At 37.2% G+C, this 17,648-nt stretch overlaps 1 protein-coding gene across 11 annotated transcripts in view; it reads right to left on the reverse strand.

Moving 5' to 3' along the window:
• Positions 1-2,752: 2,752 nt before the first annotated feature.
• The window catches only part of LOC127650052 (nuclear transcription factor Y subunit gamma-like), a 36,882-nt gene continuing 21,986 nt past the window's right edge, over positions 2,753-17,648 (reverse strand). For 8 of the 11 annotated variants that reach the window (XM_052135192.1, XM_052135189.1, XM_052135191.1 and 5 more), the window contains exons 5-11: positions 16,954-17,049; positions 14,390-14,560; positions 6,518-6,589; positions 4,881-5,036; positions 4,692-4,799; positions 4,519-4,578; positions 2,753-4,135 (exon numbers count right to left, since the gene is read on the reverse strand). In XM_052135192.1, coding sequence (XP_051991152.1) covers positions 4,013-4,135; positions 4,519-4,578; positions 4,692-4,799; positions 4,881-5,036; positions 6,518-6,589; positions 14,390-14,560; positions 16,954-17,049 — 786 coding nt within the window. In that variant the 3' untranslated portion in view covers positions 2,753-4,012. The remainder of the gene's footprint in view (positions 4,136-4,518; positions 4,579-4,691; positions 4,800-4,880; positions 5,037-6,517; positions 6,590-14,389; positions 14,561-16,953; positions 17,050-17,648) is intronic. The other 3 variants (XM_052135194.1, XM_052135193.1, XM_052135196.1) reach the window with 2 other exon arrangements.

Raw genomic sequence — 17,648 nt, forward strand, 5'->3', positions numbered from 1 at the left:
CATTTCTTCGGTCCAATGAGACTTTCTTGATACCGCAGCCATTCTAGTTGATGTTCTGTTGCAGGCTTAAAACAGTGTAGTGTAAACTCGGCATTAGTTCAGTAGTCAGGGCCGAGCCCTTTTACCAAGGTTAGCAACAACCTTTCCTACAGACTTTCTATATACCCAATCGTGGTCACGAAAATAGAGCCATTTAAGTATTTACTGTAGGCTATGCTAAGTGATTGATCCACATCGTTCCATCATTTACATTTAATAACAATTCTCACTGTGAAAGGAAACAAGTCAAAAATGGGAGACTATTATTGATAAATAAATAGATTACATATTAGAAATCATAGAAAAAAAATACTTCGTTTAATTTTATGCAGTTTCAGTGAGCCCCAGGTGGCATAACGTATGATCATGAACCCCAGGTGGCTCATCTTAAAGGAATGTTCCAGGTTCAATACAAGTTAAGCTCAATTGATAGCATTTGTGGCATAATGTTGGCATAATGTTGATTACCTAAAACATTTATTTTTCTTTTTTTTTCTCCCCAATTTGGAATGCCCAATTTCCAATGCGCTCCAAGTCCTCGTGGTGGCATAGTGACCAATCCGTGTGGCGGTGGAAGAATCTCAGTTCTGAGATCCGCATCTGAGACAGTCAATCCGTGCATCATATCACGTGGCTTGTTGAGTGCGTTACCGCAAAGACATAGCACGTGTGGAAGCTTCAAGCTCACCACGTGCCCCACCGAGAGTGAGAACCACATTTTAGCAACCATGAGGAGGTTACCCCATGTGACTCTACCCATCTTAGCAACCGGGCCAATTTGGTTTCTTAGTAGACCTGACTGGAGTCACTCAGGAGTGACTGGAGAACGCCCTGGATTCGAACATGTGACTCCAGGGGTGGTAGTCAGTGCTTTTCTTTAAAAATAAATAAATAAAGAAGCACAAAAAAGAGGTTCCAGTGAGGCTTTTTCAATAGAAGTGAATTTTTGAACGTTAAAATACTCAAAAGTATAGCCACAAGACATGAACAATATGCATGTAAACATGATTTTAGCAAGATAAAATCTCTTACTAAACTTTTCTGTTTAAAGTTTTAGCCAATTTTACAACTTCGTTGCCATGACAATGTATTTTCAACAAACCCTTATCCCCTAAAATGACGGTCAAACAATACACAAGTTTTAACAGAGGAATTAATGTAAGTGCTTTAATAAAATGATAGGCTTCACATTTGTTTAAACCCTCCTTAAACTCACTTCCATTGTAAGTGTCTCACTGTAACCTTGATTTTTGCTTTTTTTTAAAAAAAGGAGGAACGAGTCTAAATAACATTTTGTGGTAATCAACATTATGCCACAAATGCTGTAGATTGAGCTTAACTTGTATTGAACTATGACTAAGGCACGTTCACGCAGATGAGCAGGGACCCTGGGCATGTTTCTATTGGTGTTTTTCAGAGTCAGTAGAAAGGTCTCTTTAGTGTCCTAAGTTTTAAGAACTGTGAACTTAATCATCTGTAAGCTGTTACTGTCTTAACGACCGTTCCACAGGTGCATGTTCATTAATTGTTTATTTGAACAGCCATGGAAAACATTATTTAAACCCTTAAACAATAAAGATCTGTCAAGTTATTTTGATTTTTCAAAATGATCTTTAATATACAGTGTCCTGAATAAGGGACTTTTTTCTGCCGAGTTTATTTTTTCATACTTTTTGATGTTCTGTGCTAAAATGGTAAATGGTCTGCACTTATATAGCGCTTTTTTTTAACCTTAGAGGTTACCAAAGCGCTATACACTGTGTTCACACACCAATGGCGACAGAGCTGCCATGCAAGGCGCTAGCCAGCTATTGGGAGCAACTTGGGGTTCAGTGTCTTGCCCAAGGACACTTCGGCATGTGCAGTCATGTGGGCCAGGAATTTAACCGCCAACACTGCGATTGGTAGCCGACCCACTCTACCACCTGAGCCACAGCCACCTGCATGCCTGAATTTTAAAGACTTTACAATGCATATAGGCAATATAAACAACTCTTACCAGGTGTTTTTTAATTTGCTGACAAATTAGAAGTCTCTTTCACGTGAAACAGAAGCACATCTGTGCAGAAAATAAAGTTATCTATGGGGCCCTACGACAAATTTTTTCTTTAATAAGGTAAGCTGTGGTTATTGCTGCTTCAAGGACAACACTGGGCAGTCACGTGCATGTCATATTTATCAGCACACTTGGTTATGATTGGTTAATGTTGTGTCTATACAGTACACCTAGATACACAGAATGGCAAAAGGTCTGGCAGTTTATTCATATTTTCCTTTATTATGCTATTTTATTGAGTTTATTTTCATGCAGACATATAAATTGTAGTGTACTATAGGTTTGGTTTGAATAATTTTTATTAGCTTTTTAATTTCAGTGTTGCACTTAAACATTATTTAGTGTTGAGCTCAGTGTTAGGCTCAACACCGAAACTATCCGCTCACTACCGCGTCACCTCGCACTCACGCTTGCAGTGTGAACGGTGTAATCTGTTAATATGGGCGCCGAAACAAAAACGCACAGCTCATGCCCTGCTTACGGAGGATGTGTGAACCTGGCATCAGTTTTTCCCTGGCAGCAGATGTCCTAACCCCGCCCTAATCCTAACCAGACCTTATTCACAGCAGTGCCATCTTTGATTTTTGATGTCCCTAGAAGAGCACATTGTGTAATAAGCACATGCCACTGAGCCACAAAATATTTACATTTCCAGGGTTTTTTTTCTTCACATTTTTATTTTCTCACAAACCAAAGTTGGTTTACAAAAAATTTGTAAACTAGGTATTGCATATCATGCTGGCAGTCATAACTACATGCAAAATAACAATGACCAACAATGATAATATTAATAAAAAACAGAACAGCAATTTTTAAAAAGAAATTGAGTTACACCTGGTTTTAAAAATGTGTTTACATTAAAGGGGTTTAATTAATGTTGTTTTTACAAGTGGGGTAACAGTGGAGAAGTTCAATTGCAAGGGGGCAGAGAAGGTCTTTCTAAATCATGTCCAGAAAGACACCCAGAGACAGCACATCAATTACCAGCACACGTTCACACACACTCACACAAAGAACAACATTTTCCATGTAGAAAAATCCAGCCCTACAACAAATACAATGTTAGCAAATTCCAAAACTATACAAGATACTACTACAATGCAAGTACGCATTACAGTTACTAGTGAATTACAGAGAAATAGAGACTAGAGATACTTGTGTAAAGAAAGTGTAGATTATGGCTTTTTTATCATCAAGTTTAAAGTCTACACATCATGAGATGGCATGATCTATCAAAATGGATGTTGGCTTAAAAAAACATTTAAAAAAAAAACAAAACAAAACAAAACAAAAAAAGTTCATTTTTCCACAAAAGACCACAGCACATGCCCCACAGCTGAGAAGTGCCCTACTGCTCTATAGGACTGTTTAACATCAGGTTTCAGAATGGAGATCAAAATTAAAGCATAATCTATACCCATTTCCACATTTAACTAACGAGGACATATTATATGTGTACTGTGAGTAAGACAGTGGGATCAAATATTCTTTTGCCATATTGCAATAGACATAAATATACAATGAAAATTAACATGGCAGAAAGCTAAATTGATTTCTGTCACAACACACTGATCCTTCCATTGTACAGTACTGTAGTAAGCATACCAAAAGGGTAATAACAATGCTAACAGCAGTATGTGTATTCTGGATGGTCTCTAAATTATGAAGATTAAATCTAAAATTGTATGCCGATTGACAAATTAAACCACTCAGATAACTTGATTGAAATATGGCGTGAGATGAAAAAAAGCTGAAGGACTGAAGTCAGAAGTGAGTGTATGTGTGTCAGGGTCGAATGCAAATGTTCAGTGTGGTTGACAGCATGGTAGATGGTATCACAGCTCCTCTCCTTCACTGTGGGTGGTGGTTGATGGTGTTGGGAGCTTCGTGGGTCAGCGGGGAAAACAGCAGGCAGCCTCAGTCCGTACTGACCTGCGTGGTGACCTGCCCGTCGGCTGTCTGGTTAGTGGACTGAATGAACATTGGCTGGGCCAGCTCCTGCCCTGCTGGCATCGTCACCTGCTGGATCTGATACAACTGCTGTAGGAAGACAGGAAAAGAGAGGAAGGGACTTGTGTTACTGGACTTGTGTTACATCTAAACACATTTTAGATGAAATCTAAATCAAAACAGTAGCTGTGCTAATAAGGCTAAATAAAAGGATTCCAGACGTTCTGGTTTGTTAAAGGGATAGTTCACCCAAAAATATTTATGCTTCTCAAAATCTGTGTTTGTGTTTTGCAGAAGAAAGAAATTCATACACATCTGGGATGGCATGAGGGTGAGCAAATGATGAAAGAATTGACATTTTTAGGTTAACTATCCCTTTACAAATGCAGCCTTATTGTAAAGTGTAACCAAATTCTGAGGTGAATTATTCCTTTAAGACAAAGGAGAATGTAGTTATTCACTTGAGCATTTACCTGCCCATCAGTAAACTGGTTGAACTGTTGTTGACCCTGTTGTACTTCCGTCTGTGAAATCTGAGAACAAATCAACATGATCACATTCATGAAATAAAAGAAAAGATGTATTGCATGGAATATGCAATAGCTTGAAGACATCTATATGCTTATTTAAAGGTTTCATGCTCTACCTGCTGAGTATTTGCTGCAAGTGTCTGTATTTGTCCTTGAACAACCTGTGTTCCCGTGACTGGCTGAGCCAAGCGAATGTACTGCAGCTGACCAGTGTTGAGCTGCACCTGCACAACACCACAAGGGGGCCTTTACTATGTTGCTTATAAACCCTTTAAAATTATCAGAATAATAAGTTAGGTTTTTACTGGAATCTGCTGAATCTCTCCTGTGTTGGTGATGATCTGCTGCATAACCTGCATAGTTTGTCCAGCTGGCTGTGCTGCCTGTGCCTGTCCCTGTGCAGTGGCCTGCACAATCTGCACCTGCTGGCCTTCGCCCACCTGCATTGTCACTGGAGCACTCTGAAAGTGAGAGGACGAAAGAGGATGAATAAAATGGATATTGCATTGTTTTATCTTGTGCTTCGTCCTGTTGTGTCAATTTTGATTCTCTTTTATGTACACTGGATTGGAGATGCTGATGCTAATATACGTAACGTGTGCCGTAGACTGGGAATGCCTCTAAACAAAAGTGAAACTGAAGGAGTGATGAGGAAAGGGGAGAGATGCAAGACTGTGACCCCAGGCCTCTCACTTTGAGCGGAGAAACCAGGGTGTTGACTACGGTGACTGAGGTGTTACAGATGATCTCTTCTCTTCAGGAACTGACACCCAATAGGCAAGAGTAATTTATTAAGCAGCACAACTCCATCTGGCCTGAGATGCACAGTGACCTCATGTAACATCCAGTAGAGAGAATATGAATTACAGATTTTGCTCTGTGTGAATAATACCCATCTCTTTCTTTGGAAATATGATTTATGATGATATATTATGTTGTTGATCCTAGAAATATTTTGTTCCAAACCTGTTTGACTTTGGTGAAAACTAAAGGACACGCTTAGCAGAATAACACTCCTTACCATTTACTTTCATTATCTAGGAAAAAAAAAAGATGCAATGAAAGTGAAAAGTGACTAAGGGTGCCTATCATTAAGAATGAAGTCATCCATGTTAGAAAAATGAGGATGAGTAAATAATACACATGTCATTTTCAGGGAAAACTATTCCTTTTTTTCTTTAAAGAAATTGACTGTTGGGTTGATCTATTTTTATGACTGAAAGCATTACAGGGTCAATTGTCTACTTTTAAATCTTATCTCTTATATAAATTATATTAGGTGCCAGAGTGTAAAAACAGACTTCAGATGATGTCATTACAAGAGACTGCAGTGCGTTTTTAGCAAAGAAAATGGTGTTTGTATACAAGACATTATGGCCAAACTCTTAAGGAAATTGAGGGACTATAGACCTCAGCAAATTGCTGTTTTCATACATTTCATTTAATGTTTCCTTTTAATGTCTCACTTTCAGCAACCACAATATTGCAGCTCAAATCAATAAAGTCAGAGACTGTGGTCTAAGTGCATAAGGGGGAAAATGCCTATTGACAATTTCTAAACTATAAAGCAATGTCCTTACTTGTATTTGAATATACCACAACATCAAACTGCAAATGGTCCATTTAAAATCAAATTCTTCCAACCACGCAGTATACAAAACAAATAGCCAGTAACAATGACTGACCTTCAGCCACCTGCACTGTATTAACATACCACCTGCTTCTGTTTGCTGAGTTGTTTAGTGTATGATACATCTAATGTAGTATTTCTTATTCATATTCCTAGAGTAGACGGAATTGTTTTTGCCATTGGTTGTATTGTGCGTTGCAATACGGTGCTTATTCAAATGTAATAATTGGCCTAAAAAAGATCAAGCTCATTTGTATTTCAACAGGGTCTTTTGGGGGGAATTGAAGAGTTTTTGGGGTTTGGGGTGTTTACCGTCATAGGGGTTGCCTGTGATTGAGCGACCTGCACCTGCTGAAGCTGCTGCATGGTGGTTCCCTGCAATACCTGAGGAGGAAGAGGAGGAAATGATGCAAGAGAGAGAGAGATAGAGGGACAGAGGAAGAGAGACAGTGAACTTAGCATTACACAAGCAAGCACATGCAAAGCACATGCTCAAACTTAACATAAAGCAACAAAAAGTGCTGTGAATAAGCAGCAATACAAAGTCTAAGGAAATTAAAAAAGCATGTGACGTATTCAAACTACATCCAAATACATCGATCAACTACAATATTAAAACCACCTGCCTAATATTGTGCAGGTTCCCCTCGTGCTGCCAAAACAGCGCCAACCCACATCTCAGAATAGAATTCTGAGATGCTGTTCTTCTCATCACAACTGTACAGAGCGGTTATCTGTTAGTTACTGTAGACTTTGTCAGTTCTAACCAGTATGGCCATTCTGTTGACCTCACTCATCAACAAGGAGTTTCCGTCCACAGAACTGCCGCTCACTGGATATTTTTTGTATTTGGGACCATTCCGAGAAAATTCTAGAGACTGTTGTGTGTGAAAATCCCAGATCAGCAGTTACAGAAATACTCAAACCAGCCTGTCTGTCACCAACAATCATCCATGTGATTATCTAATCAGCCAATCGTGTGGCAGCAGTGCAGTGCATAAATGTTCAAATCAACCTCAATGATTTGGAGCGTGGCATGATTGTTGGTGCCAGACGGGCTGGTTTGAGTAACTGTAACTGCTGATCTCCTGGGATTTTCACACACAACAGTCTCTAGAATTTACTCCGAATGGTGCCAAAAACAAAAAACCATCCAGTGAGTGGCAGTTCTTTGGACGGAAATATCTTGTTGAGGACAGAGGTCAACAGAGAATAGCCAGACTGGTTTGAACTGACAAAGTCTACTGTAACTCAGATTTCCGCTCTGTACAACTGTGATGAGAAGAATAGCATCTCATTCTGAGATGCGGGTTAGCACTGTTTTGGCGGCACGAGGGGGACCTACACAATATTAGGCAGGTGGTTTTAATGTTGTGGCTGATCTGTGTATATGACATGAAAAACATACATGACAAGATTTAAAGTGAAAAAATTGGTTTGAACTTCATTAAATCAATTGTTTTCGTTTTTAAGCTACAGAAAGTTTAATAGTTTGGATAGCAAATATTAACCCTTGTGCATCCTTGTGGACATTTTTGGCTTTTTCAGTTTTGTTTTTTTGATAACTTTGTCTGTGTTAATGCTAACTGCATAACATTTTCCACAGGTGTGAATTTTTATTGGAATTTTAATATTTCACCCTATTTTCTTTAAAAAAATATTTTTTGCACTAGTTACACAAAATACTCCCTCTTAGCGTCGTTTTGGACAAAAATGCCCCATTGAAACCCATTAAAACTGCGATTTTTAATCCCAGTGCCATTTAACTATAAAATTATGCAATCTTGTTTAACATGCTTTCATTATGTTGGCAAGGCTTCAAAATTTACATTTTAAATATTTTTTATCAGATCGTGCCATTTTTTCAGGTTTGGCATATCATCGCTTTTGTTGTTGTTTTCTGCTGTTTTTGGCTTATGCATATTATAGAGCCAATTAGATACATTATGAATATATAATTGTGTGAGTGTGTTGGTATGGATTTCAGAGTGTGGTTTGTATGTGTCTGAGGCTCGAATAATAAAAATAAAAAAATTCTGTTTAGCATTTATTAAATTGAAAATAATTATAATTATTATATTTTTTATAAAAAACAACAGTGGCATTATGTAAACAAACCGGCGTTTAAAGTGTTAAAATTCTGAAAATAAATGAATGTTTGGTAATTATGATTAGAACTGATGCTGGTTAAAATATAAGTCAGTGAAAGTAGAAAAAAATATTATTCTATAATATTTTTATGACACTTTTTTGACATGGCCATTTTTGTCCATTATGGACCTAAGTGGTAGCTTTTTTTAAAATCTGATACTGCATAAGCATCAAAATGAATGTTGTTGTTAAAGTGTTAAAATTCTGAAAATAAATGAATGTTTGGTAACTATGATTAGATCTGATTCTGGTTAAAATATAAGTCAGTGAAAGTAGAAAAACATATTATTCTATAATATTTTTATGACACTTTTTTGACATGGCCATTTTTGTCCATTATGGACCTAAGTGGTAGCTTTTTTTAAATCTGATACTGCATAAAAAATATGAAAGCATCAAAATGAATGTTGTTGTTAATCATTGACATATCCGAGGCTCTAATAATCAAAGAAAAAAAATTCTGCTTAGCATCTATTAAATTGAAAATAATTACTATTTTTAATTTTTTCCTAAAAACAACAGTGGCATTATGTAAACAAACCAGCGTTTAAAGGGTTAAAATTCTAAAAATGAATGAATGTTTGGTCATTATGATTAGAGCTGATGCTGGTTAAAAAAATTATGTCAGTGAAAGTGGAAAAAAATATAAATCTATAATATTTTTATGACAGTTTTTGGACATGGCCATTTTTGTCCATAATGAACCTATGTGTAACTTTTTTTAATTGATGCACAAGGGTTAAGATGAAAAAAATAAATAAAAACAACAAGAACAAAAAGGCATTAGACTCACATTGAAAGGTTTGTGCAATTTTTATGAATTTTTTATTTTTATTTTTGCAAATGTATACTTCATACACTGCCTGGCCAAAAAAAAAGTAGCCTGGTAATTTGGATTTAAATAATGGTTACGATCTGAGGTTGCTTCAATTGGTCAGGTCAAGGCTCAGCAACATTATGCGGCAATAAATTAATTCAGCTGACTTCCCGAATGTACTGAATGACCAGGTTATCCCATCAATGGATTTTTTTCTTCCCTGAAGGCACGGGCATATTCCAGGACAACAATGCCAAGATTCATCAGGTTCAAATTGTGAAAGAGTGGTTCAGGGAGCATGAGGAATCCTATTCACACATAAATTGGACACCACAGAGTCCTGACCTTAACCCCATTGAAAGTCTTTGGAATGTGCTGGAGAAGACTTTACAGAGTGTTTCGACTTTCCCGTCATCTCGACCAAAAATTAATGCAACTCTGTAGGGAAATAAATGTTCTGATGTTGCATAAGGTTGTCAAAAAGAATGCCATGACGAACATACAAATACAAGGTCAGGACTCTGTGGTGGCCAATTCATGTATGAAAATGATTCCTCATGCTCCCTGAACCACTCTCACAATTTGTGCTGATGAATATTGGCATTGTCATCCTGGAAAATGCCTTTGCTTTCAAGGAAGAAAAAATCCATTGATGGGATAACCCAGTCATTCAGTACATTCAGGTAATCAGCTGACTTCATTTTACTGCAGCATAACGTTGCTGAGCCTAGACCTGAAGCAACCCCATAACCATTATTTAAATCCAAACGGCTACTTTATTTTGGCCAGGCAGTGTATTATACTATAGTCACATCTGATTTGGTGTGAACAGGCCTGCATTGAGGCAGCGCTTAAAAGAACAGCAAAGAGGTGTGCTGTGCCATGAAATTTAAAAACAATGACAGCTGATTAAGTGGTGCATTTTGGGCAACGATGCACCAAACAGACAGTTAGGTGAAAACCATCTCTCGATCCTCAGGTATGAAGTGAAAACCCCCCAATTAAATAAAGCTTACAAAAAGGATAAAAAGAAGAGTGTTTGAAAGGAGCGGAGTACCAGGGCCCAGTTGTTCAGAAGTAATCTGATCGGATTTCGGGTAATGGATTGGATCAAATCTTGAAAATGGGTTGTTCAAAAGAAAAAAAGGATTCTGAAATCGGATTAGATCACTTAATCCAGTCTTGGATTTGATATGGATCAAACCTTCAGGGTGGATTTCAGGAACAAAATGTAATAAAACTTTAAAATTGGTCAAATAAAACAACATTTGTATCATGCAGTATATATACATTTATTTATATTTTTCTCTTGATTTGTTTAACCTTTACAGTAATAAAGTAGAAAAAGTAAACATCAGACTACCCATTAAACCTTTCAGTGCAGAAAAGTATATAAAAAAAATACAATATATATATATATATATATTCCCCAAAAAATAATCCCACAAACAGCTGTCAATATCAAAGAAAAATAATATATTTAAAAGTCATTTATCACTGTATATTAATTACAATGACACAAACAACAGAGATAAACCAGTCAAAAGTAGTTTCTAACAATTGCATCCCTTATTGCATGTCCAGTCAGTCCCTCATTCTGAGAGAATGCCAGAGGTTGGTCTTGGTCTTCATCAGGCTCAGGTGCATTATAAACGTCATCAGAAAGAGGGACATTTAGCCTTTTTTATGATTTAAAACACATGTTCAAAATAACCACAATGTACTTGTGAGTAATGCATATTTGTTTGTTTTTATTTATTTGTTGTGGGTCAGATGAGGGATCTGACTGTTTAAAAGAAATTGAAAATGGAAGGGCATGTTTGTATTGTTTTATTGTGCTGTTTTCTGTCTCTTCAAATAAAAACACTTAAAGTGACCCCATGCTGGCTCTTCTACCTGTTGTTTTTTACATAGCTAGTAGACTACTTTGTGATATGTAGTCCCATTTAGAGCACTCGTAATCTGGATTTCTTGAAAAGTGTGTATCTGGATTAGGATGATCCAATCCAATGTTGTTTTGAAAAACCGGCACAAAAGTAAGATAACCAGATCCTGGATAGCAAAACATGGGATTTCCAAATCATTCTAATCCAGATGAAACTTTTTTAACAACTGGGCCCAGAGGATCAGGTCCCACAATGACTCATGTTTGCTGACATTGTTCGATTAACACGTAAAAAAAAAAAAAAAAAAGTAGTTCTCTCCATTTTCCTGCATATATCATGTATCACTCATTTTTTTCTCTCACCTTATTTTCTTAACATTTTCTTTCCTCTTTCTGTATACATTTTTCATACACACATTTGTCCCAAGTGTTCTAAGGTGACTGCAGCATAACTTTGCCTAACTCAAGACTAACTCTTGACAAGTCAGCAAATTAAAGGCTTGTTGAAGCAGCACGGATCCTTCAAGAGAGAGAGAATGAGGTCCACCACAAATGAGAAGAGTGAGGAAGAGATGGAGAGGTAGAGCACACCCAGATTGGAGGAGGAATAGTTAAAACTCTAAAGCTAACCAGCCAAACACTGACCCCTTGGTTGTAACCTTTATTGCTTTTCTTGAAGTCTAATTTTCTATTGATGGCCATTCAAAAGTAGCTGAGTATTCCTACTAAAAAACTATTTGTGTTTATATAATATAAGCCTAGTTACCATCCAATTTTCATGCTATTTTGTTATTGACAAAGTGAAAATGCGTAAAAAAAAGTTTGGGATTTCCATTCAAATGGCCTTTTATCGATAAAAATGGTGTGCGTGATGACATATCAGGGATTACATATGATACATTCCTGATATTCAAAAGTCTATTTTGAACAATCATCTCTAAAGCATCGCCATCATAACTGCATTATGTCCCGAATATTTGTCCGGCAGATTTTAACGACCAACTGAACTTGATTGTTATCTAAAATTTATTTCAGCATCATAAAGCAATTTTTATTTTCTGAAGAGGCTCAGCAAATGTGATCAGAGTTAAAGAGGGGTTGATTTCAAATATTTTAAATGTTCAAAAGGTTGTTTTCTGAAAGTGAACTCAGCATTGGACAAATATTTCTGATAGTTTATAGTCTTGAAAAGTGTAGAATATTCTGAGAATGTCATTCAGCTGACTTTTTTCATCTACAGAACAGGGTAAGGCTAAATTAAGTTTGTGTAAAGAAAAGGCATATATAGGTCTAAAGATATTATTTTCTTTAATTTAGTAATTCATTATTTATTTTAATGCTTTATTCATTTAGTAGGCTAATTTATTTAATTTAATACAGGGAATTTTGTTTTTCTCCTTGTATTGTGAATTTGTTTTTAATTTAAAACATCTTTGTGCACAGAAATTATATGTTTTTTGTATTGTGGGCTAATTCAATGATTGCCGTCTATTATTTTGAATGGTGTGGAAAAGTAACTTTAATAAATAAATGGATGGCTACTGCGATTAAATTAATTGCAAACAAGTGGCCATTAAGTTGTTCTCTGTGCACTTGTCGATGTGCATGATTCGAGATATTTGTGTTGGCGCTCCTGGAAATGTCATGTTTGCAGCGTCTGATCTGTGCTATGCCATTAAGATCAATCCATAATCACATTATACCGTCGTCATGATTAACAGGCTGACGATTGGGGTAAATTCTGACATGCGACACTACATTTTTCCGTAAATGTTTCCAAACCAGTTTTTTGTGACATTTGAAGAATCAACATAGTGTTTATGTGCTATAGTTAAATGGAAAAATATTATGTTGACACAAGTTTAACGATAATTTGGGTTTCCAACCGCTTTATTTTTATGTGCTTAAAATGTTTTGCTAAATATTCTTGGATGGAAACGTAGTTATTGAAATTGCAAATATATATTTTTTTATAATATAACCTATTTGTTTTTTCTTGAAGCTTTTAGAAGCTGCTGTCACTGCTCATGAACCGTCGAAGGGAGGTTTGAAAAGGAAGGCTTGTTGGGACTGTAAATCCTTAGGGTGCCATTACAAGACAATAAGCATTGTTTTTCCTGCAATTCCAGAGTAATTAGTCACATGAAATTTAGTGCTCATATGATTGGCAAAAAAACACTACTGAACAACTTGAGATGAGTGGGAATGTAAAATATATAAAAATAGAAAGAATGGAGAGAAAAATAGACAGAGAGTGCGAAAGATATTGGGAAAGAAAAAACCTCAGAAACACAGGCAGAGAGAAAGTGAATTAAAGACGAGGATAGAAGAGGAGAGGGCCGTTGGGTTCATGCTCAGAGACTGGACTGATATTACATGAGAGTGACTGGACTCTCCGCTGTTCACCTGATAGCAATGTGTGAATGAAACCTCTGGGCTTTCAATCATGTTCCAAATGATCCTGTAATGGGCTGATCAGAGTAAGCAGGGCTCAAGTGTGGGTTGTGCAAGAGAGAGCTGATACGATAATGTTTCAGGTACCTGTACACTAGACTGTAGTATAATATACACTAGGGTGATTACAAGGGTAAACTTTGATGTGGTCTTCTTCCTACACCTCGCTTTAAAGGGATAGTTCTCCCAAAAATTACATTTCTGTCATAATTTACTCTTTCTTCTGTGCAACACAAAAGGAGTTTGACAGCCTCAGTCACCATGCACTTTTATTGTACAGAAAAACGATGCAATGAAAGTGAATAGTGACTGAGGCTGTCAGTCCCTGACATTCTGACTAAAATCTACTTTTTGTGCTCTGCAGAAAAAAGAAAATCATAGAGGTTTGAACAACTTGTGGGAGAGTACATGATGACAGAAGTTTTATTTTTGGGTGAACTATCCCTTGAAGTTTCTGAGCATATGCTGTATCCTTCAGCTTGTGCGGAGTGTGTGAATAACTGCATGAATGTTACATTTATATAGCGTTTTTCTGACACTACACTCAAAGCGCTTTACACAGTGAACAGGGGACTCTCCTCAACCACCACCAGTGTGCAGCATCCACAGGATGAGGTGACGGCAGATATAGCTCACCACACACCAGCTATCAGTGGAGAGGAGAGAGTGGAGTGATAGAGCCAATTAATGGATGGAGATTATTAGGAAGCCATGATTGATAAGGGCCAATGGGGGGAATTTGGCCAGGACACCGGGGTTACACCCCTACTCTTTTTGAAAAGTGTCCTGGGATTTTAAATGACCACAGAGAGTCAGGACCTCGGTTTAACATCTCATCGGAAGGACGGTGCCTTTTACTGTATAGTGTGGGGATTACCTGGCCCTGCTGTGGCTGAGCGATGATAATCTGCCCTGGTTGTAATGTGGTGGAAGTTGCCACCTGCTGGCCTTGCTGCTGTCCTTGGACCTGCACTGTGCCGGGCTGCTGTGCCAGAGTGAAGTAGTACTGGACCGGCTCAGTGGGGGCGACAGACTGACGCACTTCCTCCTACACACACACACACACACACACACACACACACACACACACACACACACACACACACACACACACACACACATGTTGTGTTTCCATGTTTTATGGGGACTTTCCATAGACATAATGGTTTTTATACTGTACAAACTTTATATTCTATCCCCTAAACCTAACCCTACCCCTAAACCTAACCCTCACAGAAAACATTCTGCATTTTTACATTTTCAAAAAACATAATTTAGTATGATTTATAAGCTGTTTTCCTCATGGGGACCGACAAAATGTCCCCACAAGGTCAAAAATTTCGGGTTTTACTATCCTTATGGGGACATTTGGTCCCCACAAAGTGATAAATACACGCTCACACATACACACACACACACACACACACACACACACACACACACACACACACACACACACACAAACGCACGAAGAAATATACACCTTATATTCCAAAACATTTTACAAGGATCCTCATGAATCAGGGTTTTAGCCAATTAATTTCCATGGCTTTTCCAGGCATTTCTGATTACAGAATAATAATTTTTATTAATAAATAAGAAAAAGTTCCACACACTGCTGTTGCTTGCAAATAATACTTAAAGGTGCACTCAGTAATTTGTTCCTCATTAAAAGGTTTTGATTTTGAAACAAATTTCAAAATTATGAACACACATGAGATGAGGACTAGTCATTTCAGTTACCTTATAAAAGCTGTTAAAATCTACAGGGAGAGGGTCCTCTCATGGGGATGGCCATGTTAGGATCACATGAACAGTCAAATACAACTTGATTAATCTCAGTAACCACCCTGTTATTGGACACTTTACCTCTTGGATTAAATTAATTATGACTGACTAATGGTGAATTTCTACAATGGTATCTGTAACTGACACTACTGATTTTGAATGGTGCAGCATCCACACTGTTAGGTGTCATTGAATATCCAAAATGACACATATGTACACAAACGTTACTGAGTGCTTTTAATACTTTTTATTACAGCAACTTTTCAGACGTAGATTTTCACCAGGCATGCAGAAAGGTTTTTATTCTTATATATTCTTATCAATGATTATTTAATATGTAGTACGTACCTGTATATGACCTATCAGGTCTAATTTTCGATAAAGAAAAAAAATTATGGAGATAAAACTCACAAAGAGCAATTTCTAGCCAGTAAAATATTTTAGAGCAGAGCATAACTAGAATATTTATTATTCACTATAGAAATTTCCAAGACTTTAAGGTTTTATACATTTCCATTACCCTTCCAAGCCCAGAAATAACATATTTTAAAATTCACAGATAATTCCAGGTTATACGTTGCAGTTGAAACCCTGATAAATTTAAGAGGACATGCATACGCCATACACAAACACACATGCATGAACGTAGAGTTCATAAGGACTATATTTTGGTTACATCTCCATAAATTATTTTAGCTCTGTAATACTAGAAGCAGGATAGAGGAGGATAAATAACTTATAGGCAAAAGCAAGGCCAAGTAATGCAATCTCTAGTAGGGAGAGAAACGAGACCTTCAGCTGCCGTCCGAGGACAGAACCCCCACGCTCCACTACAGCTTAATGACAGGCAATCAGCTCTGCTATTCTAACACAAAAATAACAGGAATAACTAAAATGTGTTTCATCTGGACGGTTGATACATTTCTGAAGATTTTTTGTGACAAAGAGAGTAAACACCCCTCTCCCAGCTTGGTGATGTCATAGCTGAGAGTGTAGGATGTTTACACACCTGGTCACACACTCAAAAACATGCAGAATCATAAAGCCATCAGGATGGACAAAACAATTGGTTTAGCTGAGCTAGAATTGCTTAGATAAAAGGATAAATTCTGCAGCAGAGCTCCCTATAAATGTGCTGACTATTGGTTGAAACTTCTCACTGTGATATTTAAGAGTCACTTTCAGTGATTCAGCTTTGTTCATACCTGAAATGCCTAAAAAAATAAAAGTTCACTTTAAAGGTGAAGTGTGTAATTTCTGACTGGATCAAAAAGAATTGCATTGCAATTGCAAGATACTGATTGTTTCAAACAGGTTTCCCAAATACCGCCATTTATCAGACAAACAGACACATGGTGCCATGGTCACATTGTAAAACAAACACATAATTATAAAAAAGTGACACCTGGTTGTCCAGATGGTGTGGATGGTGTACAGGGGAAGCAGGGCGCTGCAAACATCCGACTGAAAGCCTTCACAAATCCTACATCTAGCTTCCAGTCAAGGATGTTTACAGCACCCCCAGGCTGCCAGAGACAAGACTACACTCATATTCTCTTCACGTGCAGATAATGAAAACATTTAGACAGTGATCACTTTTGACAGTATGAAGCTCCTATTAAGCTTCAAGAATCATCCTCTCTTTTTCCGCACCTGTCGTTTCGGTGGTTTGAGGTCATCTCGTGGTACGATATCAATGAGGAAGTCAAACTGGTCAAACTTAGTGATGGCCATGGCAATATCATTCCTCTGGAAACAGAAGACAACAACACAAGAGTGGAAATAAAATAAAAAAATAAAAGCCATACAACGGTGTAATATATTAAACAAAAAAAAATGTATAATTAAGGGCTAATTTACTGAATTAATTAAATTATATTCTGATTAATTAATTATTATTAACCGGCTGTGTACATTTGTAAACACATTGTTTTGGACATAACTGCACTAAATTAACAAATTAAACTGACAGTCCAACAATAAAGAAAGATGCATACAGAAAAAAATGAAAACTAGAAAGAACAAAAGCAAGCAAGAAAAAAATAGAAAGGAATAAAAACACGTCTCAGTAAACGGTTCCACAACACACCCCACAGATAGCTTACTAGTGGTATTTTCCACAGAATATTGGCTGCAAAGATCACCCATTGTCACCCCCTAGATCAGTGTTTATTTTTAGCACCATGATTAATATCTGTTGGTGAAGGGTCACATCCATGCAGTTGTTCCATTGACGAATGTTGTCGTGGCAACACCGATTGGCGTGATGGCTTCACAAATGGAACTGTGGGCCAGCTGCAAGCTCACAAACTGAGTGCTAATACAATCTGCATATTACAGAGATGCTC

The sequence above is a fragment of the Xyrauchen texanus genome, chromosome 10, assembly GCF_025860055.1.
Source record: "Xyrauchen texanus isolate HMW12.3.18 chromosome 10, RBS_HiC_50CHRs, whole genome shotgun sequence".
Lineage (NCBI taxonomy): Eukaryota > Metazoa > Chordata > Actinopteri > Cypriniformes > Catostomidae > Xyrauchen > Xyrauchen texanus.